Genomic DNA, 24,947 nt, shown 5'->3' with positions numbered 1-24,947 from the left:
TAAGCCGCGTTGAATGAGAAGCGGAATGAATGTCTTAATCAGAGTGCTGGGTGTGTGTGTGTGTGTGTGGGCGGGTGGGAAATTGGTGGCAAACTAAATGAATTTAATTGCCGCAGGATATGAAAGTAATTATTTTGCAGTGCATAGACACAACACTGCCAGTTGCTCGTCCTCTTGAATAGGGGGGAAGGGGGGCTGGAGGGGAGAAAGGCGTAAGCGTGCCACTGGGCGTGGCTCTTTGGCTGTGTGTGTGTGGAACTGTAGCAGGCCTGGCTAAAAACGCAATGAGGCCAAAGGCGAGTGGTGTTCTTTAGTCATTGCCTCACTGCATCCGATCCGTTGCACTTGCACTTAACAGCAAACGGGCGTTCAAATCGCCATACCCACGCCCACGCCCACGCCCACTTTCACTGCCACGCCCACATGCGATGCGATGCACCACTGTCAATTGCCCCGCGGTTATTTTGAGTTGTTCTTTAATTTATTCTCTTTCATGCCTGTGCGTTCGTTGTCCTTCGCCAAGTGAACGGATGTGTGTATTAGTACGAGCACTGAGAGAAAAGTGTGGGTAAATGCATTGTAAATTCGATAAATTAAGTGAAAATACTTAAATCTGTAACTGTATATCTATTTAAACCTCATTCTGCTTGTCTTTATTTGCCAAGTTCTTGTTATATTAAAATCCCTTGGGCTCTTGAAGTTTTTTCCCCCATTTCCTATCTAATAATGCTTCTAATAAATGTAAAATATTATTATGAATAATTTTCCTAAGCTCTTTTCTCTCGGTGCACTTCCACTAAAGAGCCTGTCGCAGCAGCAACAGCAGCAGATGCTCTACAAAAGGCAACGATGTGTTACACTTTCAATTGTCGCTGTACCTCAATACTGCCATGTGTGTGTGCGATGTGTGTAATGCTCCTTGTTTACATGGTGGCTCTGTTCTGTTTCTGCTGCCTAGATCAACGCTTCTTTCTGGCATTGTTAGTGGCAGGACCTTGTAACACTTTCGATCAAACACGCACAATAACAAACACAAACACACATCCACTCACGGAAATGTGCAACAAATGAACGTTTCTGCAACTCAATTCCAAGTCCAATTATGACGGGTTATGGCTCTAAGTTTTGTATCCTGTTGCATAAATATTTAAGTTTACTTTAGGTTCTTTGTGAAGATATATTCTGCAAACCTTAAACAAAGAAATATTATCAGATATACTTCTTGATCATCAGTTCCCCCATTTAAAGTCAATATAAATTTCAGAGTTTTGTCAATTTATTTAGATTTCAAGGATAATTTTTCTAAGCCGGATGCTTCACTTATTGTTCCCTCTCGAGCTGAGGAGAGTGAACGTAGACAGGAGCCGGGTGGGTCAGTCCATAGTTGCGAACCACCTTGGGATAGTTGGAGGCGTACTCCTGCTTGGGATAACTGGCTGGCTGATAGGCGGAAACCTCCTGGTTGGCCCTGGGACGCTTGACGCTACGCAGGGGATAACCATTGGGCTGCTGGTAGAATCCATTGTAGGCGTCAATCAGGCGACTTAACTCCACTTCATTGCCAACGGAACGCTTCTCTCCCGCGGAGCGATGGTGCTTGGGTGGTGGTGGTGGAGGAGGATAGGGATAGTAGTAGGGCGGGTAACCATAGGGATAGTACGGAGGGAAAGGTGGATACGGATAACCGCCATGACCATGTCCATGACCGTGACCGTGACCGTGACCGTGTCCATGACCTGGCTTTGGTGTAGTTGTGGTTGTCGTTGTGGTGGTATCAGTGCCATTGACCACCAAAATGCAGTTGACAGTGGTCACATCATCTTCATCACCATCCTTATCTCCGTCTCCATGCTCATGTCCGCTTCCATGACCATTGCCATGACCACTGCCATGTCCCGAACCCGAACCCGAGTTGGAGTCGGTGTTTGGCTCATACTCAATGCTCACCACACGACCCAGGCGCCTGTCCTCCTCTCCCTTCTCCAGATCATTGGTGGAAATCACGCACAGGGGACGTCCCTTCTTGTTCTGATCCTTGGAGCCAGAGCTGAAGATGGCTGGAATGAAGCTGCCGGCTGCAAAGCCAGAAGCCAGACCCTTAATGCCGGCAATGGAGCTGCTAAGCAGACGAGCCTCGGACACCTCCTCTTTGCCCTGAGTTAGCCGGAGAAGCTCATTGTATTCCTGCCGCGTCACCGGGTGCAGTTTCACCAACTGGGGACGACTCCTGCCTGTGGTGAGGAAAGATGATGAGCTTCCTCCCAAATGCTGGGACCACAAATCAGGAGAACTCACCCGCTTGGACAGCCACAAGGCTGAGCACAATCGCTGCTAGAACTGGAAAGAACTTCATGCCGATTGCGAATAAGCTCCATTGGCAGCGCTCACTCGCTTATATATTTCTAAAATCTTGCTCTTGGGTAAGCAGACGGAATGAAATTCCCTTTCGGCATTGTCATTCAAATGGATCAACCAAAACTGCTCATCTACAGTTAAGGCATCACCCTAATCGACTCCAATCTCCATAAAATACGCGTTGACCCAGTTCTCTCTTGGCCCAAAACAGCGCCTTACCCATACTGGTCTCGCTAATGGCTAGTTGAAGCACCTTTTTGACCAAAACACGATTCACTGACTGAATGATAGCGATCTAGAAGTTATGACTTGGACCATCTCATCAACGGATCGTTTTTGGATAGCTTAGTCATAGCTTAGAAAATGGATCATCATTCAGAGTGAAATCTTCTCTACGATTCTTTAATCAAATAGCAAAAACACATCATCTTTAACCAGTACATATTCTAGCTTAGTAGCTAAGTCCCAAAGTTAATTAAATAAAATAGTTTTTTTATATTTTTCCCATTGTCTTTTATTGTCTGTAATTATAAGGTTCGCTATAATAAGGATAGAAACGTCTCTTGTAGTCATCTTCCTCCTCGTAAGAGTCCTCATCTTCATCATCCTCCTCCTCGGCCTGGGGTTTCTCCACTACCTTATTGGCATTCGCTTGAGCCAACTGATTCTGATCAAAGTAGGGAAATCCATAACCATAGGGATATCCCTGAGGCTGTGGGTTATAGGGATTGACATAGGGTTGTTGTGGTGGAAATTGTGGCTGGGGAGGATAAGGTTGTGGTGCCCCAAATGGTGGCAGTGATCCATAGGGACTTTGTCCATGGGGACTTTGTCCATAGGGACTTTGTCCATAGGGACTTTGAGGACCAAAGGGCTGTGGGTTTGGGTAGGGGCTATAGGGATAGCCACCGTAGGGAGAGGGAGGATAGGGCGTGCCATATTGAGGTGGCAATGGATAACCACCATATTGCCGGGAACCATCGGAATCATCATCATCCTGGCTTGCTGACTTGGGATATGTACTCTTGTTCATTGTTTTCCTTTTCAATGGGGCTGAAGTGGTGACCTCCACCTCCTCTTTTTCCTCATTTTCCTCCTTAACCTGTTCTGCAACGGAATCTTCCACAGGCTGAGGAACTTGTGGTGGATTCCAATATTGAGCGTAATTTGGATGAGGATCCTGGCTAGGCAACTCCTGTTCAGGTTCCTTCTTCAACACCACAATACAGTGAATGGCGGAGTCTTCGTCATCGGCCTCAATTCCCTTTCCAGAGCTGCGAGCGGATGTCACCTCCTCATCTCTGCCCACAGGCTCATCCTCGCGGGTCTTGATCACGCACAAGGGTTGACTCTCAAAGTCCACTTTCTCGGTCTCATCGGCCTTGCTGACCGTGGTGAGACCCACAATCCGCAGCAGGGAATGCCAGCCAGAGCTAAGGGTCTCACTGAACGACTCGCTGACGGTGGCAAAGCCCCCATTGATAACCCTGGCCTCTGATATCACCTTCCTGCCCTTGGTTAGCTGCAGCATACGATCGTATTGCTTTTGATTGATCTCATAGACTCGCACCAGCTGCTCCCCCTGGTTAGCTTCAGGCGATGAAGGTGGTGGTGGGGCTGGAAATTATATAGTTCGTTGTGAATTCTGGAAGTGAATTTTCCAATTGCTAGCACACACACCTGTCTCCAGGCTGGCACAGAGGGCCAGCAACACCAGCAGGTACAGGCATCTATCCATTGCCATTTGCAATATGCTTCAACACCTGGACAAGAACGGACTAAAATGCGATCACTCCGCTCTGGTTTTATTTATACATTTTGCTAGAATTTATATCAAACGAATAAAATCGAACGGTACAAAAAGAGACGCCCCGAATTTGGAGACGAATTGCAATTAAATAAATATTGGGCGGCATCATCATCACTCTCGACAACATCGCTCCGAATCGATTTGAATAAATTAGGCAAATTTGATACACATTCGATGACACTCCGAGAGCAGAGTCAATGAACGCATTATTAGCATTCCTAGTCAAGCAGAGACGAACAGGTTTCACCTGAGAGGTGAGCTCAGATCAGATGTCAATCTGGATGAATATATATAGGGGTTCATAAAAGGGTGCATGTTAATGGAAATCTGCAAAAGAATGCGACTTAAGCTGTTAAGTTTCTTAAAGTTAAACTCTAAGCTTAAGCTATCTTAATTAGCTAAAAACATTTCAGTTAATAGAGATGGCTAAAAGATAACCCAAGCAAATACTTACCCAGATGTTTCCTCTTGGAAAATAATCTCTACACTTTGTTTAAATTTTCTAAATCATATTTTTATTGAATCGATTTGGTTTTTCTTTTCACAAAAACTCTCGCCTGCAGTGTGTGTGTGTGTTTTAGTTGTCGCTGTTCAAACAATCCTATCTGTATATGCATATGTAGGGTACCTATGGATACGCACACATAAATGTATTGAGAGTACCTGGTTTAAATATGTATATATATGTACTTGTAGCTGCAATGCTGCGACATACACTCATGGGTAAATGTATTTTGCTAGGGTTTCGTTATTGTTTTTATTTTTCGATCGGGAACCGACTTTGCCTAGTTAATTGCCAGCTTTGATTAGTTCGAGATCCATTTCACTCTATTTACAAATTGCAGGACATAAGGAGATCCTGTCCCAGGGGTCCATCCATATTAAATTTAACTAGTGTTTTCTTTTTACTATTATTAAAATTGTTTTATGTCTCGTGTTGCGTGTTAGTTAATTTTAGGTTGCGTGTGATGCACTCCAGGCTCGCATCGGGGTGCGGCTTACCAACTAAAACGCAATTTATCAGCTTTTATCGGCTTGTTTATATCATTTAAGAGTTAATTAAAATTACAATTTCGTCTACTAATGAATTTATTTACAGTGCCTGCGCATTTGCATGGCAGTCGTATCAATTATATCGATAAGCACAATTATAAATTGCATTTATTTTTAAATTTTGCCCCCCTCGTTTCTGTGTGTGTCTGCTTTTGGTTTTCGGTTTAGTTTTCTGTTTTTCTTTTTTATTTTTTTCTAGCCAAAACTAATTATATACAATTAAACGAGTTTACCCCGCAATTGGGTCTGACACAAACAAGGTTCGAGTGCTGACGTATGTATGTATGTATGAAAGCGAGTGTTGGCTCTCATTGTTATCCGCTTATCGACTATACACATTCACAATCGTATCCTAACGTAGCTAATGCCTAAAACAGATAAATGTGCAAAGCAACCGATTCGCACTCGAACATAAAACAATGGCCTTGCTTCGTCTCTTAATTGTTTTCCAAAAAATACCTCCTCCAAGTGCTCTTCGTTAAATATTTCCCATCGAACGGCAATTATTTACAGCAAATTTCAATCCAATTTCTGACTCAATGGGCTAAGGGGTGCAAGGTTGTCGCTGGCAGTTAGAGATTGCATAGAAGAAGATTACTGTGAGTCCAAGGAATAGGGCATGTGGCATGTGGAGTGATTCGGGCATCTCAGAGTATTTTATAGCTAGTAAGTCTTACTTCATAATGAGAGTGTGGGGCATTTCATTTGCTATGGGTTGTGCAGTCCATTTTTGGCAGAAGATAGACATCAATCAAAGGCATAACATAAAAATAAGTTGGATAATGCCAATTCTACAAGTAAGAAATGTTTCTGCAACCAAGCTTCTCTCTCTTGCTTTTTAATAGAGACTGCATTCGATTGGCGTTACCCAACTTATTATTGTATTATCTGATAGCCAATAGCCGTATTCTGGAAATCGATAGATATTTCGGTTATTATTGACGGCCATCGATTGTCACTTGTAAGGGGAAAAATTGATACAGTCAGTCCGGAGTTAAGCTTTAGAATCAGATATATAGAAGTAATGCTCAATCAATATCTTCGTATGGTTGTGGGGAGTCTATCAGTGATGATCACTTACTGCCTATCGATTATTGGTAATTAAACTTAATCAGAACGACTGGCAAATTATAACTAATTATCTTCATTAAATACTTGTTTTGCTTATCGTCTAATATATGTTTTCTGTCCACTAAGTGCATTCATCTTAGAAGTTAGTAAATACTTATGTTTGACCCCCCATGCGATACATAAAAAACTTAAATCACCTTGAATATGTTGTGTACTGTGTGTTGAATTGTGTTGTGTTTTGTGTGTGTGTACTTTGCCTTTTTAGTGTTTCGCTGCGTGTTGATTATTCCTTCATCTCATGCACTGAACAGCCGCTGGGCGTTCTCTCAACATGTTGCACGTTGCTGCCATAGATGTTGCTGTTGCAGTTGCTGCTGTTGTTGCTGCTGCTGCAGTTACTCGTGCTTCGCTGTTCGTTAGCGCCGTTCGCTTCGGGGGACGCAGTGCCGCCGAATTTGCCGCCGCTGCCGCAGCATGGATGTATCCACACCCGGCCTCGTAGAAGTGCTGCAGGCAGCAGGATACAATGCTCAGGAGCATGCAGCAGATGCCGCAATAGAAGCTGTTGCTGTTGCTGCTCGAGTTGTGTTGCATGGCCGCCGGGTGCTCGCCTGTTGAAAAGCGAAAGCAAGCTCAGGATTAGGTATGGTAAAAGCCATTAGTGTCCTAATTGCAGCATAGTTTCCTGGCACAACACTTCAATGTCAACCCAAAGTAGGGGAATTTTAAACATTAAACTAGGTAAAATCATAATAAAAAGAAGAATTTTCACTAGGAAAATAATATATGTAATAATAATAATTGCATTTTCCATTGACACATATATCTAACGACCGGAAATTAAACAAGCGTTAGTTAGACCTAGCTTCAGCTTCCTGCCACCAATCAGACGCCTTTGAGTTTTCGCCAGATAGCATCGAGTTTTTCCCTGCTTATGCCAAAGAAAAACATCGGCCGCTCAAGTTGTTATAGTTCTCGATGAGCTCTCGAGCACACAAGCTGCTGCCATAAAGCTGACAAGCTCCTCGAGCCCTCACATGCCCCTCTGGTTATTGGCTGGCTGGCTGAAAACTTTCTAGCTGCCTGCAGTAGCAACTAGAAATAATTTCCGTGCTGCTGCACAAATACAAACATGCGGCAGCAGCAGCAGCAAAAAAAACAGAAACAAAATATAAAAACAAGTTTTACAAAATCTGAAAAGAGGCAAGCAGCAATTTCTCGCCGAGTCGGCTGCAATGCAATTACTGCACGGCCACGCCCCGTTTTGCACTTGGCATTACAAATTGCGAAAGTGGCGCTGCTAACAGGCAACTTCCACTTCCCGTCATAAACATGCAAAACTCTCTGACAGCTCAAACACCGGCAGGAGCTTCCACACACAGCACAGCACAGCACAGGTAACCCGCTGCAGTCCTTAGTTACTTACCAATAATTACGTGCACATAGACGCTCGAGGTTTTTGCCACCGTCGGCACACAGGTGTAGTTGCCAGTATCGCCGGGCATGGCGCGCTTGATTTTTAATCTGTGCCGCGGAGCAGGGCCAGTATAACCAGGAGCAGGAGCAGGAGCAGGAGCAGGAAAAGAGAAGAGCATAGAGAAAGTGAATGGCTGTGGAGGAATGCATGTGGAACAAAAGGCAAAAAAGGGAAAAGGCCAAAGAATGTCGGGGGAAAAACATCAAGGGGGAAAAAAAATACAAAACTTTTGCTACTTTATGCGATGGCATAATGTGTACCGAGCTGACTCCACCACTGACTCTAATTCCAAGTCACTTTGCACTTGAAGAAATTGAAGAAGCTTAGAGTTGTACAAAATAAAAACTATTATTCAATTTATTATTGCAACTATTATTATTAAAGCTGGTATTAAGGCTTTGTAGATTAAAAACTGTTGAAATATGTAAGCAGTAAAATATGTTATTCTATATTTTCCTAGATAATTTCCCAGTGCCTTTTGCTTTAGCTTTTCCAGAGTGCTCCTAATCCCTGCTTTTACCACTCTCCTTTCATCTCTGTCAGCGGCACCTGCATTTTATGGTCGTCTGCGTCGTTAGTTAACAGCATAAATGGGCAATGATCACGTGGCAGCAACTGAAACAGAGCAAGCCCCCAAGTTCCCGGAATCCGGAATACGGATCCAAATCCGACTGCAACTACTGTGACACCACAGACTTTGCGACTTTGACTAAGGCAAATTAAAAGTCACACACGGCTAACTCGAGCACAAAGTAGAGTGATGGAAGGGGATTTCAATGGGAATCAAAACCAGATGATACCCTACTTACAGGAGCTAAACTTCATAGGGAGACTTAGAGCAGCTTAGCTACAAGGATATGAATATAAGGATATATTTAGCAATGTTTTGTTTATTAATGCAAGTTTTTAGGCTACAAATCAGTTCTCCTTTTCTTATTCGTTCTTCAGGGTACTTTAAAAAGGCTAAACTCGGATGTTACCTAGCTCAATTAATTATATAAAAATTCTTATTGAATTTAAGTGTATATATTTACTATTTATTTTGTTAATTTTGCACTTTAATATCGCTTAACGTATTTCTTTCACATTTCCTTCGACTTGAACCTTCTCTAAGTCTAGTTCTTGGCTCCCTTTTGCTATGCAGACTGGCATTATTTCCTGCCTAATCCACCCTCGATCCTGATTCGGACCCAGACTGGCGGGGAAGATCCTACAGCCGGGACTCGTCCTTCGCTTTGGCCTTAAAATGTCATTCAAAGTCGGGGTCCATGCTGCACACGGACTGCAGGCCACATCCACTACCGGCTGTGCTTTAAATTCCCCGCTCCAAATGCCTGCCCTGGCCTTAATTAAGTGAGGCGGTATTTTAATGCGAAATAACTGAAATGCTCGGCACACATTTGCACGTTTGCTCCAGGTGGCAGAATGGCGAAATGATGATGGGCAAGGGGAGTCGTTACTATATTTGTACATACCTCGAAGTCAGGCCGTCGGTCCAATCATCCTCGACACGAATCCGGGCCATGGAGCTGTCGATTTCATTTTCGCCCTTGCCGTCGAGCATTTCGCTGCCTGCAAAAGGGAATGGTATGCGTGGTAGTTGCAAATTGAATTGCGTAAATGAGGTGCATGCCACCGAGGCTTGGAGTTCATTACGCATACGCACCTTTGTACCAGAATATGTTGCCCAACTCGTGGGGTCCCTGCATAATTTTGCAAGTGAGGTTGATGTCGCTGCCGGTTTTCACCATCAGATCGCTGGGCCCGAAGATTTCCGCTTTGAGTTCTGTGAGAAAATAGGAAGAGCAAGCGGACAAAAAGTCACTTAAGTTGCTGCCACACAAAGTCAAGTCTGCCTTCGTAACAATGATAATAATAATAATGTTAATGATAACGTCCAAGTGCACGTTTGTCTGGGAGTGGAAGACTGGGACTGGGACTGGGACTGATACTGCGAGCTGGGCTCTACTTTATTACACAGACGCGTGTCTCTATTATGCTGGCGATAAGCTTTTGTTATGCCACATAAAAGGCAGTCGGGACTCATACGCCCCGTGGTACCTGCCTCCTTTTCCTTTGGCTTCCCCCTCCCTCCGCCTCTCAGCGGAATTGTCTAAAAAAGACAAAAAGCTCGCGCGGCTGGCAGATTGAAAAGAATTTTCTGCTTTCCATTTTTTGGGGAACAAAATCAAAATGTCAACATTGAAGTGCCTTTTGTTGTTACAGCGTCAATGATTTCAATTGCGAAATATCATCGTGGACAGCCCCCCCGAAATGCGATTTGTACTTAAAGCTTATGATGGCTGACAGTTGCCTTAATGGAAAACGTCTCAGCCGCCTCTCGAGCTTTCCCCAAAAGTGAGCGTTAAATGCGACTCCATTCTCTGTTCCACTTTCGCTCTCGTAAGCAGCTAAAAAAAATGGAAACTTTTCAGGTCCTAAACAACCGCAAAGCCCGTGGAAATAAATTGCAGCCACAACGGGGGCAAAAAAGGAGGGAAAACGGATTGCAACTGGCACATTTGTATAGTACAAACATCCTAGATGTGGCTAAGCTTTGCTGCGGGTTGCCTGCCATTCAATCGTATGGCAAAAACCGAATTTGAATGCTACAAGAGGCTTCCAAAGGGGAGAAACAAAAAACTAGGACTGATGACTTTTCCATAACTCTCCCATCTCTCTAATTCTTTTTCAACTTTAAGTCGGTCTTTAAATCAGGTGTGTGCGATTGTGTGACTGTGTCGTTTTTTTTTTTTGGGGTCCGCGTCCCAAAAATGTTAATCTAAATGAAATGCCAAGTAGAAAAAGTAATATACCGCCCGAAACAAAGAAGGCCAGAACAGGAAAGCGGAGCCAAACGAATGGGCTGGAGCAACCCCAAATGGAATTCGAACATGCTGGGCGATTATCTGGCTGTTTTATAGACCCGCACACACATATATAGGAGTGAATATATATACATATATATATATATAGGTGTGTGGGTAGGACCCATCTTCCGTGGAAAGCGCTGAGTGTGGCACCTTGTTGTTGTACCTGGCAAAACAATTGTGGCAGCGAAAGCTAACCGTCTATGACTTTTGCTAGCATCGGTGCAGAGAGCAAGGACTCGTGGCCGGGAAAATTATTGCCACCCCAACTCACACACACACACACACACACCAACACACATGCAGCTGACAATGCGTCTGCGGTTCCCACGAATAGGAGGGGTTTTCACAAGAAGCGGGCTTCTTTCGCAGGTGTGAACCCGCATGCTGCTGCTGAATAAATGTGAGTCCTTCTGAACGGGAAATGGGAAATTGCTTATTTAACTATAATTAGATTAAGTGGGATCCTGCTGCATTATGCAGGGGGTGGGGAGCCAGGTGAGTCCTTCAGTCAGTCAGTCAGTCAGTCAGTCAAGCAAGAGCCACTTGGTCCTATTTGAAGTTTTCATTAGACCTGGCCGCAGTTGACCCAGGAACCGAAAAGTTGCAAAGTCTACTCCTGGCCACATGCCAACCATCGTCGTCCTGGCAAACAAAAAGTCCTTACCGAGCCTTGTTTACACACACAGACTCAGACTCTTTCGAATTTTTGTGCAGCCGCAGCAGAAAGTGGAAAGGATGCGGCCAAAGATGGGCCATGGAAGGGGTGTGTGTGTGTGTGTGTGGAAAATGCATTTCCATTTTTCTTGATTTCGCGCATAAAATGCGCATAAGCCTATATGGCCATAAACATTTGGAGCGATGAACTTTGCCTAGGGCCGGGCACAAAACATGGCATACTTTTTGGGGCCGCCGCTGCAGCCAGCTCTGGATCCTGGCTCCTGGCTCCTGGCTCCTGGCTCTCGGCTCGGTCTCGCTCTCTGGGCCCTTATGCTCGTTTGTGGGGCCCGGGCCGTAAAAATTTATTACCCTACGTCAGTGTTGATGCATGTTTGCACACATGTAACAACATCTCGGTATTTATTGCCCGAAAAACAATATCAAACTGGGCCGTGTTGAGCGGGCATTATCTTTAAGCCTCTTTAAATTCGAGGGGGGGGGGGGGGGGTAGCGACCGACAATTAATCGGATGTGGACATGGTCGTGGACGTGCAATTGCTCGGAATTAATTGTCAAATCAAATAAACAAATTCAATTTGTAAAAGTCAGCCGCATTGCCAGCACAATTGATGAAGTATTTGGCCCCGCCACGCCCCCTTCCGCAAGTTCCATTTCCATTTGCCTGTCAGGACTTCAGCCTCCTAAGCCCAACAATGGCGAAATGAAAATGCCAAAACATCATCATTGCCCGGATCCCGTTTCGGGATCCTTTTCAGTTAGTCCCCATTGTTGTGATTATTATTATTAATAATTCGACATTGCTGCAGAGACATTAATCATTTCCTCCTCCGCTCGACTCCTATCCCATTTCTCAGCAATATCTTAGTAATTTATCATTGGGGCATTTTTTGGTCTAGGCATTTGCCGTAGAATGTAATTTGAGCGCAAATGAATGAAATGGGAAGTAAAACATTTGATTGCCGGGCAAATTGTGCGGCCCCGGTCTCTGGGTCTGAGCCCCCACTGGAGTCCTTTCCTCGTCGTCGTCGTCCTCGGCAAGTCCTTACGGCAACTTATTTATAAAAATTCATTATCCTCCCCACAAAGCTGCTGCTGTAGTGCTCTATCTCTTACAGCCACTCGTTTCGCCTGGGCATTTTCCTGGCCCGGTGCTTTGTATATATTAAGCAAAGGCAATGGCACAGGTAAAGGTAAACTTTTGCTCACGTTCAATTTGCATGCGAATTGGGTCAGGTGGGCGCACAATCAACAACTGCAGCTAGCAAATTCCTGCTGCCAAGACAATGGGAATCGCTTAACTTTCAAGCTTCTTGAGTGTTCGCATTTTGAGCATTCAATGTGCATCATAATTGCCAACATTTTCTTGGTTTTCGTCTATTAACCTCAAGGAACCGGGGAGGAAGCTCAAGATTTCTTTGTTTTTGACAAGGCCACGTTAATGGATTTTTTGTGGGCGCACAATTACTTTGCCATTCAAGATGACAGAACACAAAACTAATTTAGTGCTGCTTGAGAAGAAAAGTCAGGAACTTATAAATAAGGGAAGAATTGTATTTGTCTGACGATCACAACATGTAATTATATTTATTTTAAAGCAATTGTGAATATCTGAAGATCTTACCAAAATAATCATGCATTTTCGAAAGACCTTAGTGGGCTTTATATATATAGTAGCACCTGATTTCCCTACAAGTGTATAATTACACCTATGCGTATACGTAATTTTTTGGTACTGTAAATTTAAAAATGGACGTCTTTCCTTGACGTTTTCATATGATTTTATTCACCATATGTCACCATATTCCCATTCTAAAACTCCCCCCTCTGCTTCAAACTATATACCTTAGATAATAAAGGAACAAAGTGCCTTAGTCCCTAGCTAATCATGGATCCTTGCTCGTTCGGGTTCTAGATTATTATTTGCGCTTGATTGCATGCAATTTGCTGGCTGCTAATGTCAACAGCTTCTTGGGCCAAAGTGTTGGTTTATGGAGCCCAAAATGAGCCATCTACTTGGCATCTCCATCTTGTCAGCTACGCATTCAAATTGCCTTCAATTCCAGCTCTCATCCCCAGCTCTCCTGGCTGGGAGCTGCTGCAGCTCTTCCGGTGCTCCGGTTGTGCAATTTGTTTTCCACTCGCCCCTCGCCAGGTTGACTAAGCCAGGTAGCGCTCACGCTTGATTACATTCGCGTTGGTAAACAAATTTTTTTCAAGGAGCATCAACAACACCTTTCTTAATATAAGCACACTTTCAGAGGGTATTATAAATTGGTAAAAGGTAAAGGGAACTTTAAAGTGAAGACTCGACAAGATTTATGATGTATAAAGGTTAAGTTTAAACCAATTTGAAGCTGATTTTAATTAGATTTTAGTATTCAAAAATTATAAACAAGGAAAAATAATAATAAAGTATAATAGGGTATAAAAAATCCATTACTACTTCTACAATTCTACTAAATTTCAATCGTTTTCTACACTAAACTCCTCAAAATGCAATTTATTGATATTATTAGTAATATCCCTGTGTAAAAATAAAATATTCTCCTATTCATTACGGGAATATTTTTAGTTTAAGAAAACTGTGAGGGCATTTAACCTGCGACTTTGGCCAGGTAAAATTTCTTGCTCGATTTATTTTCGCCTCTGCTTCAGCACTCTTATCCTGTCCTTGTCCCCTATTCCATGTCCTTCGGCCGTCTGATGGGGTCCTGTTCTCCTCTTGTCGCTCAAGTTGAGTGGGACAGGGAGACATAATTTAATTTACAATTTGCTCGCTTTATCAGAGCGTTTGGTAATTTGCCTTAAATTCAAAATTAAATCGAGTCTGGGGGCAACAACTCGCAGTCGTCTGAAGTTATCTATGTTCATATAAACATGCTACCATGGCCGACACCTAGTTGGCAGTATCCTGTACTGCCATTTTTTCTGGAGTCGAGTTGAGTACATAAAGTTGGTAATTTAAGCAATTGGAGCGGCTGCTGCAGCATTAAAATGTCAAAAATATTGCGGATGAGGCGGAAGGAGGAAGGAAGAGGCGTCGCAGGCGGAAGGCGATTTATGTTTATGATTCTCTGGTCAACTTGGCGCTGTTTTGTTTATCACTCGCCGCGCTCTCCATTTTATTTATATATTTTTCTTCTTTATCTCGCTCGGAAGGAGGCGTGTAATAGAATTTTCACTGGCAGCAGCAGTGGAAGAAAAACACACAAATTTATGGAATTTTTAGTGCACAATTTTTTATTTGCATAAGCGCATAAAAATTTTGGCATAACAACAAACTTGTTTGCACCGACAATGACAGCAGATACAGCACAGTGGAGCTTACAATTAAGCGACGAAAAAGGGACTGGGAAATAATTCGAGAATTCTCTTCAAATTTAATTGATTTCTGTAAGCTTCTTAGAAGGACTGCTCAGAAAGCATGAATATTTCTTTTAAGTTCTCTGATGTTTACATTTCACTTAGCTGAAAGACTTACAGTTGTATGCAAATCAAAAATAAGGAAAAGTTATGCATCTTATAATTAAAAGGACTTTGTTAATATTTATAAACTCTGTATTCATGATAAATAACCCTACTTAAAGGGCATATTGCACCATTTCTTAATTGTTTTCAGCTATAGCTTTAATAATCATTATAATATATATATATAAGCGACCAAAATGAATTGCTTTTTAAGGGGCCTAGAACCCTATTGAGTTGATTGTTTTCCCTCCACTGTGTCCACTGACCTGCTGTTTGCTGTTTCCGCGTGAGTGGCATGTCGAATATTTTATATGCACATTTCTTCTTTTTTTTTTTTTGTATTTTGGGCATTCAAATGAGTTCCAGACCGTGTGGGTGTGTGTGCCAGCCCACTAATGTGGGCGTGGCCGGGTGCATGCAGCCGTTTCATAGTCATTTGCATTTCCGCAAATGTAATATTTATGATGCTCTCTGGGTGTGTGTGTGCGAGTTTGATGGCGACTTGTCAGTCTGTCAAGTTGCCGGTACTGTTTGGGTGTAAACTTATATTCAGAGTTCTCGTTCGCACTAAAAGATTCATAACCGAGTCCGGGGCTGACCGTAGTGCTTTATGCTGGCTTGAAAGTCGTTTGTCCGTGCGGCTAAAACATATACGCACACACACATGTTGTTGTTGTGGGGAAAATCAGAGATCAAATAAGCTCATTGAGGGCACTCTTCCGCACCAGAGGCTCATAGCCAAATGCATTTTGTTGATATTAAAAGCGATAAAAATGCACCGAACAGGAACGGAACGAAGCCCAAAATCGACAAGGCAAAAGGCAGGATTTTGGGCTCCGAAAGTGTGTTCTCCCAAGGATAACGTCTTGCCGGAGCCGAGTTAACCCATCCATCCATCCATCCATCCATTTTAGGCATCCTTTCCTTAACTGCTGATGTTTGACAAGGGTTCTGACCCGAAAGCAAACTAATTACCCGGCCAATTGCCAAGACAAAGAGGTAAGCACTCGCTCGTACTTAAATCCCCCCGCTGCAGCCAATTTGCACATAATCGAATTGAAAATTTTATAATCACGTACAGAGGGGAGTTGCTGCTGCTAACGTGGCTCACACGCTACGAGAATAGTCGTAACATGCATATTGTATGGCTTCCTTAAGACCATGAAACCTGCATAGTTGGCTCAAAAACTGCCAGCAAGTTTCAAAAGCTCTCAGCCCGTAAAAGTAATCACTTCAGTGGCCTGCGACCAAAATTTTGGGGCCATCCCCTTGTGCCATCTCCTTCCATTTCGATTGGCCTATTTTGCTGTGTCGTATAATGGGCCAAAGTTCTGATTATCGGGCTCAGGCTCTGAGACAAATAATGGGTAATGGTTATGGGATGGGCAAAAACTGTTGCATATATTAAAGCCAAGTCGGAATATCAGTCAAAAAAAGGTTCTCTTTGGCTTGAAAATAAGCCATAAAGTGTATTTTTCAAACATTCATTAAAGCTTGCTCAAGAAATAGCGTGGAGTTTGGGGTTCATTTCATATTTAATAAGTTTTTCTGAAAACTTTTCATTTTAACGGGTAAAAGCCGCCTTAAGCTTTCCGCATTAAGTGCAGAAAAATTCACTGTAATTCTAGAAAACTTGGGAAAATAAAGTATAAAGTTGAAAATAATGAAGTCCACTATAGAAAAGAAACTAAGTTTTAACTTTAAGACATTGTGCTATAGGACTTTAGACTTCTTTCATTATAACTATATACCTAAATGATTTTTAAAACCTCTTATACTTAACTTGTTTTAATTTAAGTTATGGATTGTTTAACAGAAAGTCTTGGTGTTATGTCATGATCAAATAAAAATAATTATAAATGTTTATAAGGATAAAGGACTTCAACTTACCCACTACGTTGAATGTGTAGGACAGAGACATCTTGGGCTCCGTGTTGATTTGACACTCGTAGACGCCGGAGTCACGTGGCTGCGGATATTTGATTTGCAGTGTCCAGTTGGCGGAGCCATCGGGTCGCAGGACCTGCGGGTGTACGAAGAACAGATGGATGTCCTTAGGGGGTTCCGTTACAACCGGAAGTAACACACTCACCTGGAAACGCTGATCGGACGTGTAGGTGGTGCCGCCGGCGGTGAGGATATGCAGATCACGTTTTCGTATCCAGGAAACCTACAATGAAAACAAGAACGGGGGGGATCTCAGTCTCAGTCGTTGGACCGCTTTGCTGCTAAAAAGTTTGTGGAGCATTACAAATTCCGCACTTAAAACTTTTTCTGCCACCCGTGAGTTTAACGTGTTTTGTCTGCTGTTTTCGCTCACCAAAACTCCAGCAGGCGGAACAGGATGAGGTGGCAAAATGAAAACAAAGCGAAAAGTTTACTTTCCTCTTACTTTTTTTTTCGTGTTAATCTTTAGCATTTTGCTTTTTGTTTGAGGCATTTAATCAGTGGACAAACAAAGCCAAAGCAAAGTCGGGTGCGAGCCAAAGTACATTAGAGCGTACAAAAAGGCCGGCGTTACGTATACGCCGCGTTGCTACGAGATGAGAGATGAGCACAAATGGCCATCGACAATTGCAGACGCTGTAAGCCAAAAGGTCAGTCTGTCAGTGGGTCGTCGCGACGGTCCAATTTTGTCAAAGCTGCTTGCCTCAGCCCGATTTCCAATTGTTTCAAATAGCCTTCAATCCTTTTTGTGAAGCCATTGCAGGGGGAGACAGCTTTGACGCCATTTTCAGCCTTTATTTGGTAGCATTTTTATTATTGCTTGAATTACATTTTCATTTGATTGCCTAGCGCCTTTGCCTTCGCATTCCCATTCGGCCCTCGGCTGGAAAATCTTTTGGGAAAAGCCATTAACCATGATTTTCTGTGTCTCTCTTTCTCTCGCTCGAAACTGTCTGTGATTTCTTTGGGGCCCACACACACACTTTGTGCCCTTTTTGGCACATTGTTTCCAATTTATTTGATGACCTTAGTTTCCGTTGTTGTTCTCGGCTATTGTGATACTCAATTTTAATTACATGGAAAAAGTTTTAGCCTCCCTCGCTCTCTCTCTCTCTCTCTCTCTCTCTCCTTTAAATATTTGCTGGCTGTCAACATTAAAGTTGAAAATATGCTACCTCATTAATAAATTTAATTACCTTGCCCCCGTGGGGCTTGGGGTTAAATTGAGGTGGCCATTTATTCAACTATTTGCCAATTGCCAGTGGCTTCGTCGGCTCTTTGCCGGCTAAATGGCTGGCCAACTATTGGCCATCTAATAAATTCATTCGATTTAAGGCGAAATCGGCAAACAGCAGGATGAAATCGGTCACGTAATACGTAAAAATAAAAATCATTCGCTTGTAAAACTTTTATGCGTTTGCCTGCTTTTACGCCCCTCCGGATCATAGGCGAATTGTCTCGGCCAAAATGTAAATTAAACCGATCCAAAGTGGGGGGAAAAGCAAGGGAAAACTGGAGGGGGAAAATAGCCTCTCTCCGTTGGGGGGAAAAGGTCAAATCTCGGCATACGAGAAGTTAAACCCAGTTCAGCAGCGATTTACCCGTTCGTTTATTTCGTCGGTCAATTGTCGCCTGGGACCTCAGTGCGTATGAGTAATACTGTAAAGCAAGGCTCACGCGGCGTATGAGCAATGTCATAAAGCAAAAGGCGAAATCGAACTAAATAACTATCGCAATGGTAACCAAACAGGGTCGGATTAAGCCCCTCATTTATGTATTCCAGGCCAGCACTTAAATATTTAATTTTCCAACTGGAAAACGCTTAAAATCAAAAGTGAAAAGTTTTACAACTCCAGCCAAGGCTGAGCTAAAGCCGTTTTCCCAGCGCTATCCCCTGTCAAGAAGTTGTCCCAATCCCAATCTCTGTCGCACGTTGGATTTCCACTTCACCCCGGCCAGGGACAGGTTAAGGGGAGTCCCCCGTGAGTGGCGAAACTTTTGCTCGGGGTATAATTTTCGTAATGTCTTTAGGTTTAAATAAATACCACAAGCATAGTTTTATATTATTTAACACTTTGTGTTCGCTGCGGCCGGCAAACTTTCGCTCAGTTCCAGCCTCGCACTACTTTCCACTTTCCTTCGACTCTTACTTTCGCTTTGTTTTTCTGTCATCTCACAGCACGGCAGCAAATGAAAGAACTTTCAGCTGAGGTTGCCTCTCTACACCATACATATATATATAATATATAAGTATAAATATATATATGTGTATGTTTCTATGTGTGCGAGCGTGTGGAAAACTTGGCGAAAATACATTAAAAACTTTGCTGACGCATTTTCTGCGTCTCTAACCGAGAGAGAGAGAGAGAGAGACTTTAGACTTGGAGCCAAAAAATAGTTGAAGTTGCAGTTGCAGTTGCACTTCTTAGTTTGTAGCCACTGGCTTTGTGCGAGCTTAGAAAATGGTGTGAAAAACTTCCATTAAGCTCTGCGAAAAGCGGTTCGTATTCGCAAATTACTGGGGCATCGCCTAATGAACTTGATCCAAATTAAATTGTTTTCCCTTAAAGCCAGACCCACCCCGATCCCGTCCCGGGTTTGACAATAAACAAATGGAGACTTCAATGGCAGCATTTTGTAAACAAAGTTGTAAACAGATTTTGATTTCTTTTTTTGTTCCCCTCCGCTGCCGCATTTCTGGGAAGGATGGCTTGCTGGCCTGTTGGCATTAAAAAGGGTTCGCTGCCTTTTTACAAAGCCTAAAACTTTGTTTAATATACTTTTTTTTTCTGGCCCAGCCTCAGCCTTATTGTTGCCGCTTTTGGTATTACACGAGTAAATTGCTCGTGCTCATGTTCGCTGATGTGGCCGTGGAGCGTTTTATGAAAATGTTGGCGGCACTCGGCGCGCAATAAATCAACAGCGAACGGACAATCCTGTGAAGTCAAGTTGAACAAGCGGATTCAGCGCCAGCTTCCGGCAAGGGCAGTCGAAAAACAAGAATGTAGGTGGCATCCTCGGGGATCGAATTGTGAAGCACCCTAACAGGGGGAATTAATTATCTTTGGGGGGTAATCTATAAAGGGGGGATTTCAAATACATTTAATTTGAATTCTTTGTTGAAGATTTATTGAAATATTGGTTAGGGAAATAGGAAAAATCCTAAATAAAACCGCCTTAAAGCAGCAAAGTAGACTTAATCTTGCTTTTCATTTTTTAATTCATAAAAATAATACGAAAACTGTCTAGAATTAAGGAAGTATGTCATAGTTTTAAGTGATTTACTTATAAGTAACATTAAACTAACTAATTAAGACCTAGGAAATTAGTTGTGATAAACAAGAATTAAGAAAATCCTTAAATTGTTAAATTAAAGCATCTAGAACTAAAGGCAGCAAGAAACTCGATCTAAAAACTTTATATAGAAAACTTCCCATTACTTTAAAAGTTATTTTTAGAGCTTCTAAATAATTAGAAATATTTAAACATTTTAAGGAAATACCCTCCAAACTTATTTAAGTTACTGCAAATATTTTATGCCATAGAAATTTCGCCCCTCAAAAAAGTGTATAAAGAACGTCAGAGCGTTGGCAGTGTCAGCTGATATGGAAATAGCACCCAAAACCCTCCTCCAAGAAAAGATCCCTTGGCATTTCCGCGAGGAAAACTCACGGTTAACGAACTAACGGCACGGGCATAAATTACCCGAGGAGCCTGCTTCGCGTGGAGTGGCGCGTAATGGAAGCCAAGCGCCGGCAAAGTTATTTGCCGTAACTGTTACACTTTCAATTTTGAGTTTATGGATGCAGCGGAGAAGGATGCTAGCCGGAGGAGGAGCTGGCCGGAGGAGGAGCTGGCCGGAGGAGGAGCTGTCCCGAGGAGCCAGTTTTTGCGTGGGCACTGACAGCGCGGTTCCAGTCTGTCAATTACAATTAATGTGGGCGACTTGGCTGCGGGACAAGTTTGTTTTCCAGCCAGAGCATGCTTAACTGCCTCCATTAGGCCATGTACCTAACCAGGAAAGGGGAGTCTGGCCTTGGGTATCGATCAGCGGATGTCGATGAGAGGAAAATAGGTCACCATCAGCGTTTGGCAATGCTGGAAAAGTGTTGGTAATTATTTTACAGGAATTTTTTGTATAGTTTTTCTAGCAAAAAGAAGATTAAACAAAAAATTAATAAATAAATGATATAAAAAGATATTGTTTAGAAATATGCATATGCATTCCAGTAGTATTAATTTTAAATACACGTATTATGGAAAGATTTTTCCTTTCACTTTCCACTTTAAAGCGAAAAGGATAAATATTATTTAAGACTTAGCAAGTATTCCTTGAGTTTGACGACACACAAAGCCATCTGGATAAATGTTTTCATCCAAAAACTTAAGTGAAAACAAAAGCAGCCTTTCTGATCGAACAGAAAATGTTTTAAAATTTCTTGTTTATTTCGGTAACAACCTGCGTAAAACACATCAAAACAGATCAAGGAATGGAGTGCGAAAAGTGCGGTTAGTAACCACTATAGATATTCAACTGATTCTAGTGAAAATCCTACTGATCCCCTAAAGACACCGATATCAGAGATGTTGGGGACCTCAAGCAGGATGCCACCACCCTGGAGATGGAGCTCGAGGAGGCTCTGTCCTCGAGCAGTGCAGATGACACTCCACCGGGCATGATTGTGGTGGAGACGCGCATCAGTAACTGGGATTTGAAGCCCCATCAGTCTAGCGACAAGGAAGTCTCCATTCTTGAACCAGAAGTAACCGAAACACCCGCCTGCTCTGTGCCCTTGGGCCTGAAGTCGACTGTCCATTTCCAAAAGGTGCCGCAACCAAGTCATCCGATGGTTAGCACCGAAGCCGCCTTGGCTGCCGCCAATTGCTCCACCTACGGACCACCCACGCCTCCGCTTAAGCCTAAGTGCATAGTCAGTGGCACAGAGTCCATAGCCACGTTGAGGCATTGCATCGATGGCACCACGCAGTGCAACAACCTGGGCCTGGGATACGAGTCCGTGTCTAATGAGTCTATGCCCTCTGTGGGATCGCTAGTCTGTCGCATTTGTCACAATGCCGATAATCCCGAACAGTGAGTGTATTATCTCTGCATTACAGATATTTCTGGTATCGATATCTCTTACATTTCCATTAAACATTCTCTGCAAAATGTTAAGCTAATACCTATAAGGTTTCATTTCCATCTACAGAATTGTGTAAATCAATTATGATTTCAATGACAAGTTGATGATCTTATTACTTAATTTCATGAATATATTTCTTATATAAATCCTTTCAACCCTGTTATCCAAGCACAGGGTGCTGTAACTACCATTTAATTACAAAAGTGCAGCCGCAAATTGTGCAAGAAATTAATTGCATGGCATTTAATGCATTTAGCGCACGGTCAGCCAGCGAGTGCATTTATTTATTTTAATAATTAAACACTGAACACTGCACAGAGCAGAGCAGAGCTTCTATCGTACCTTTTCCCCGCATCGAGCACTTTATCCCTGATTATCTGGTTGGCTGTCGCTTTTAATCCCCCTGATTTTTCATTGCTTCCACTGTTTGCCCATTAAACCAACGGCCACCTACAGTCAATCCTTCGCCTTTTCCGCTCCCGATTTGTTTGCAGACTCGTGTCGCCGTGCTTGTGCAAAGGCTCCCTGACATATGTCCATGTGCACTGCCTGGAGCGTTGGATTAGCACCTCGCGATGCACCACCTGCGAGCTGTGCCAGTTCCAGTACAGCACGGAGCAGACATTGCGGTAAGTTTAAGAACAGGACTTTATACTCGAAGAAAATTCCTTGGGAAATTACTAGGAAGCTTAATAATGAATATATCATGATTTCCTGACTATTTCTTCGAGTGCATTTGGCAGGTGTCACTCGAAGCGGCAGCAGATGAAAGACGCCTGCGGTTCAGATCTTTTTAATCAGCTGAGCTGGCTCCTGCTCCTGCTCCTGTTTCAGTGGCGCCTCCTAATTGCTAGGCCAGCTTTGTTAGTGGCTTTGTGGGATGTTCACTTCACCTGCCAGCTTCCGTTGCAGGTACACCTGTCTGCAATCGCTGCGCCTGTGGTATTCGCGGGCCATGAGTCGCAGGGCTTTGCAGGAGGATTGCCAGATGTTCTCGCTGCTCACCCTGGTGGCCTTTGGCATTATTGGCACTCTGCTGGTGGGCATCCAATACTACGCCATGAACACTCACTCCTGGGGTCTGAGCAAGCTGTGGACCAAGTCATGGATGATGTTCTTTCTGTTCATGACGGTGAAGTTGATCTCTTTGTAATTTTCGCAGCTATAATGTGCCTGCCCCACCCCCAGATTACTGTGTACTTTGCCAACATTTACATGCTGATCAAGTCCCAGCTAACGCCTTGGTATCGGTTAGTCCGATTATTAAATCTAATATCATATATGTTGCAGTTATCATATTCCCTTAGCTGGTGGCAATCTGCTCGTGATATCAAGCTAATCCTGGAGAATAGACGTCCCTTCCCTAATCCAAGTCGCCTGCTGCGAGCTATCCAATTGGAAACGGCCTCGACTACAGCCTCCATGTTCACCCACCACGATCACCTCGAAGTGCCCGCCCAGAACACATCCTTAACGGTCAGTTCGAGCGACGATGAGCCAGCGGATGAGAAGGCACCACATAGATGGGGCGCCCGGCTGGATAGCGAGGTACTGGCCGCCGTTGTGGCAGCCACCGTGCAATCAATAGCTGACGCCAGTGCCAGCGAGTGCGACAAGAAGGAGCAGGAGCAGGAAGAGCTGGAGCAAAGGCAGAATCAGCATCATCAGCAGCAGCAGCATCCTCAGCAGCAACCTCAACCGGAAGGCCTCTACTGAAAGGCCAATGACAAATACTCTGGGGATGTGAGAACGGGGACTTGGGCTGGACAAGTAATTAAGGCTCAAGGGCAAGGATTTTCCTTGGCTTTCGCTGTTTGCGTGTCATTTGTTTAATGTAGTTTCAATGCTTTTAATGAACTTTTCCCGATGAGAGCTTGAATTAAATGGGTAAACTTGAGTCCCAGTTCCCAGTTGATGATGATGATGATGATGATGATGATGATGTTTGCCGGTGCTTCTGTTCCAACTCCTGTTCTAGTTGCTCTTCCTTTTCCTGTCTTGGTTCGTGCCTGCACTTTGGCTGCTTCCTCCAAGGCGCACAACTTCCGGTTTCCGGCCTCGGCTTACGCCCCATCCTTTCGCTCTTGCCTTAAAACGAGCAAATTAAAGCCGATAACACGGGCGCACGAGGCTGATGGCTGAGCCAGTCACGTGATTGATGGCTCATAAATTAGTCATTTTGCTTTAGCAGTCTATTTGAGAGTGTGTGTGCGAGTGGGTAGGGGCAGGGGCAGGGGCAGGGGCAGGGGGCACTCGTTAAGGCTGGCAACACCCCCCAAAGGACGTTTGCTCAGTTGTCGCCTGTCTTGTTGGGCAATTTTTCTCCACAGCCTCGAGTGCAGCCTCGAAATCACCCGGTAATTTGGTCTAGGCTCCTCTCCCCCGTATTACCATCCTCTCTGCCATTTAATAACAGCACGAGTCCTGCCTGCTAATGCACACTGGTTCAAGGACCGAGCGTGAGTGCCTGAATTTTGAATGATTGGACTATCTGTCACCACCCTGGACCAGGAACAGGACCACTGGCCACAAGGACTAAGCCCCGGCTAAGAGAGATTCTGGCCGCCCACCTAATATGCCCCGTGATGTTGACATATTAGCCCCGGCAACGCCAGTCCGCCCCCACATTTTGGCTGGAAAGGGTTAACAACCCATTGCGACCTTCAATCATTTCGCCCTGAATTGGAGTGGACCCAAACGAACCGAAAGCAGGCACCGAGGCCCCCTGCCTTGGCAATCACGGGCAGGCAGAATGATTGAGTGTCTGCAAATCCCAAGCGGAATTTTCATTTATTTTCCACAATTTCCATATGTTAAGCCATTGACTTTGTATACCCTATCCTATGAAAGGATATTCTAGCTGCAGGATAACTTTCTAGGCATATTTGTGAAGACATGCGGTAGTATTTAGAGTTTAGTATAAATATAAGAAAACTATGGGAAAAGTCTGGGTATAAAATGTATTGAAAACTATGAGATTAAAGGGAAATACAGAGTGAAGTTTTTGTATAGAGATCATAATGGGATTTCTACTGATACGTTATTGTTATTTCTTGATTATGTATTTATGG

General features: G+C 43.5%; 4 protein-coding genes across 7 annotated transcripts in view; 1 reads left to right on the top strand and 3 right to left on the bottom strand.

Annotated features, from left to right (window-relative positions):
- Positions 1-1,320: 1,320 nt before the first annotated feature.
- Positions 1,321-2,353, bottom strand: LOC110182982 (uncharacterized). The gene is made up of 2 exons (XM_020951175.2): positions 2,292-2,353; positions 1,321-2,227 (listed from the first exon to the last, which is right to left on the bottom strand). The coding sequence occupies exons 1-2, from the start codon at positions 2,351-2,353 to the stop codon at positions 1,321-1,323; spliced, it is 969 nt and encodes a 322-aa protein (XP_020806834.2).
- Positions 2,354-2,869: 516 nt separating this feature from the next.
- On the bottom strand, positions 2,870-4,093 carry LOC110182981 (uncharacterized). Its single transcript, XM_020951174.2, has 2 exons — positions 4,036-4,093; positions 2,870-3,972 (listed from the first exon to the last, which is right to left on the bottom strand). The coding sequence occupies exons 1-2, from the start codon at positions 4,091-4,093 to the stop codon at positions 2,870-2,872; spliced, it is 1,161 nt and encodes a 386-aa protein (XP_020806833.2).
- A 560-nt stretch (positions 4,094-4,653) lies between these two features.
- Positions 4,654-24,947, bottom strand: part of dpr1 (defective proboscis extension response 1) — a 52,504-nt gene continuing 32,210 nt past the window's right edge. The window contains exons 3-8 of the mRNA XM_086828052.1: positions 16,878-16,955; positions 16,676-16,808; positions 9,433-9,552; positions 9,242-9,338; positions 7,716-7,813; positions 4,654-6,900 (exon numbers count right to left, since the gene is read on the bottom strand). Of these exons, the coding sequence (XP_086684178.1) occupies positions 6,581-6,900; positions 7,716-7,813; positions 9,242-9,338; positions 9,433-9,552; positions 16,676-16,808; positions 16,878-16,955 (846 nt within the window). The 3' untranslated portion in view covers positions 4,654-6,580. The remainder of the gene's footprint in view (positions 6,901-7,715; positions 7,814-9,241; positions 9,339-9,432; positions 9,553-16,675; positions 16,809-16,877; positions 16,956-24,947) is intronic.
- LOC110182980 (uncharacterized) lies at positions 21,060-23,773 on the top strand. 4 transcript variants are annotated; one of them, XM_020951172.2, is made up of 6 exons: positions 21,060-21,241; positions 21,302-21,824; positions 22,371-22,505; positions 22,789-23,008; positions 23,065-23,126; positions 23,184-23,773. In XM_020951172.2, the coding sequence occupies exons 1-6, from the start codon at positions 21,223-21,225 to the stop codon at positions 23,590-23,592; spliced, it is 1,368 nt and encodes a 455-aa protein (XP_020806831.1). In that variant the 5' UTR covers positions 21,060-21,222; the 3' UTR covers positions 23,593-23,773. The 4 variants fall into 4 exon arrangements, with proteins under 4 accessions (XP_020806831.1, XP_086684176.1, XP_020806832.1 ...); XM_086828050.1 differs by having other exon boundaries at positions 21,088-21,241; positions 22,777-23,008; XM_020951173.2 differs by having other exon boundaries at positions 21,095-21,236.

This window comes from Drosophila serrata, unplaced genomic scaffold (genome assembly GCF_035046125.1).
Source record: "Drosophila serrata isolate PLE 108 unplaced genomic scaffold, ASM3504612v1 contig_184, whole genome shotgun sequence".
Lineage (NCBI taxonomy): Eukaryota > Metazoa > Arthropoda > Insecta > Diptera > Drosophilidae > Drosophila > Drosophila serrata.
This window is presented reverse-complemented; position numbering and strand designations above follow the sequence as displayed.

Coding starts and splice junctions, on each gene's coding strand:
- LOC110182982 (XM_020951175.2), bottom strand. CDS start 2,353: ATGAAGTTCTTTCCAGTTCTAGCAGCGATTGTGCTCAGCCTTGTGGCT. Junction 2,228..2,291: donor GTGGCTGTCCAAGCGGGTGA/GTTCTCCTGATT, acceptor CACCACAGGCAG/GAGTCGTCCCCAGTTGGTGA.
- LOC110182981 (XM_020951174.2), bottom strand. CDS start 4,093: ATGGATAGATGCCTGTACCTGCTGGTGTTGCTGGCCCTCTGTGCCAGC. Junction 3,973..4,035: donor CTGTGCCAGCCTGGAGACAG/GTGTGTGTGCTA, acceptor TATAATTTCCAG/CCCCACCACCACCTTCATCG.
- LOC110182980 (XM_086828050.1), top strand. Junction 21,825..22,370: donor AATGCCGATAATCCCGAACA/GTGAGTGTATTA, acceptor ATTTGTTTGCAG/ACTCGTGTCGCCGTGCTTGT. Junction 22,506..22,776: donor AGCACGGAGCAGACATTGCG/GTAAGTTTAAGA, acceptor TTCACCTGCCAG/CTTCCGTTGCAGGTACACCT.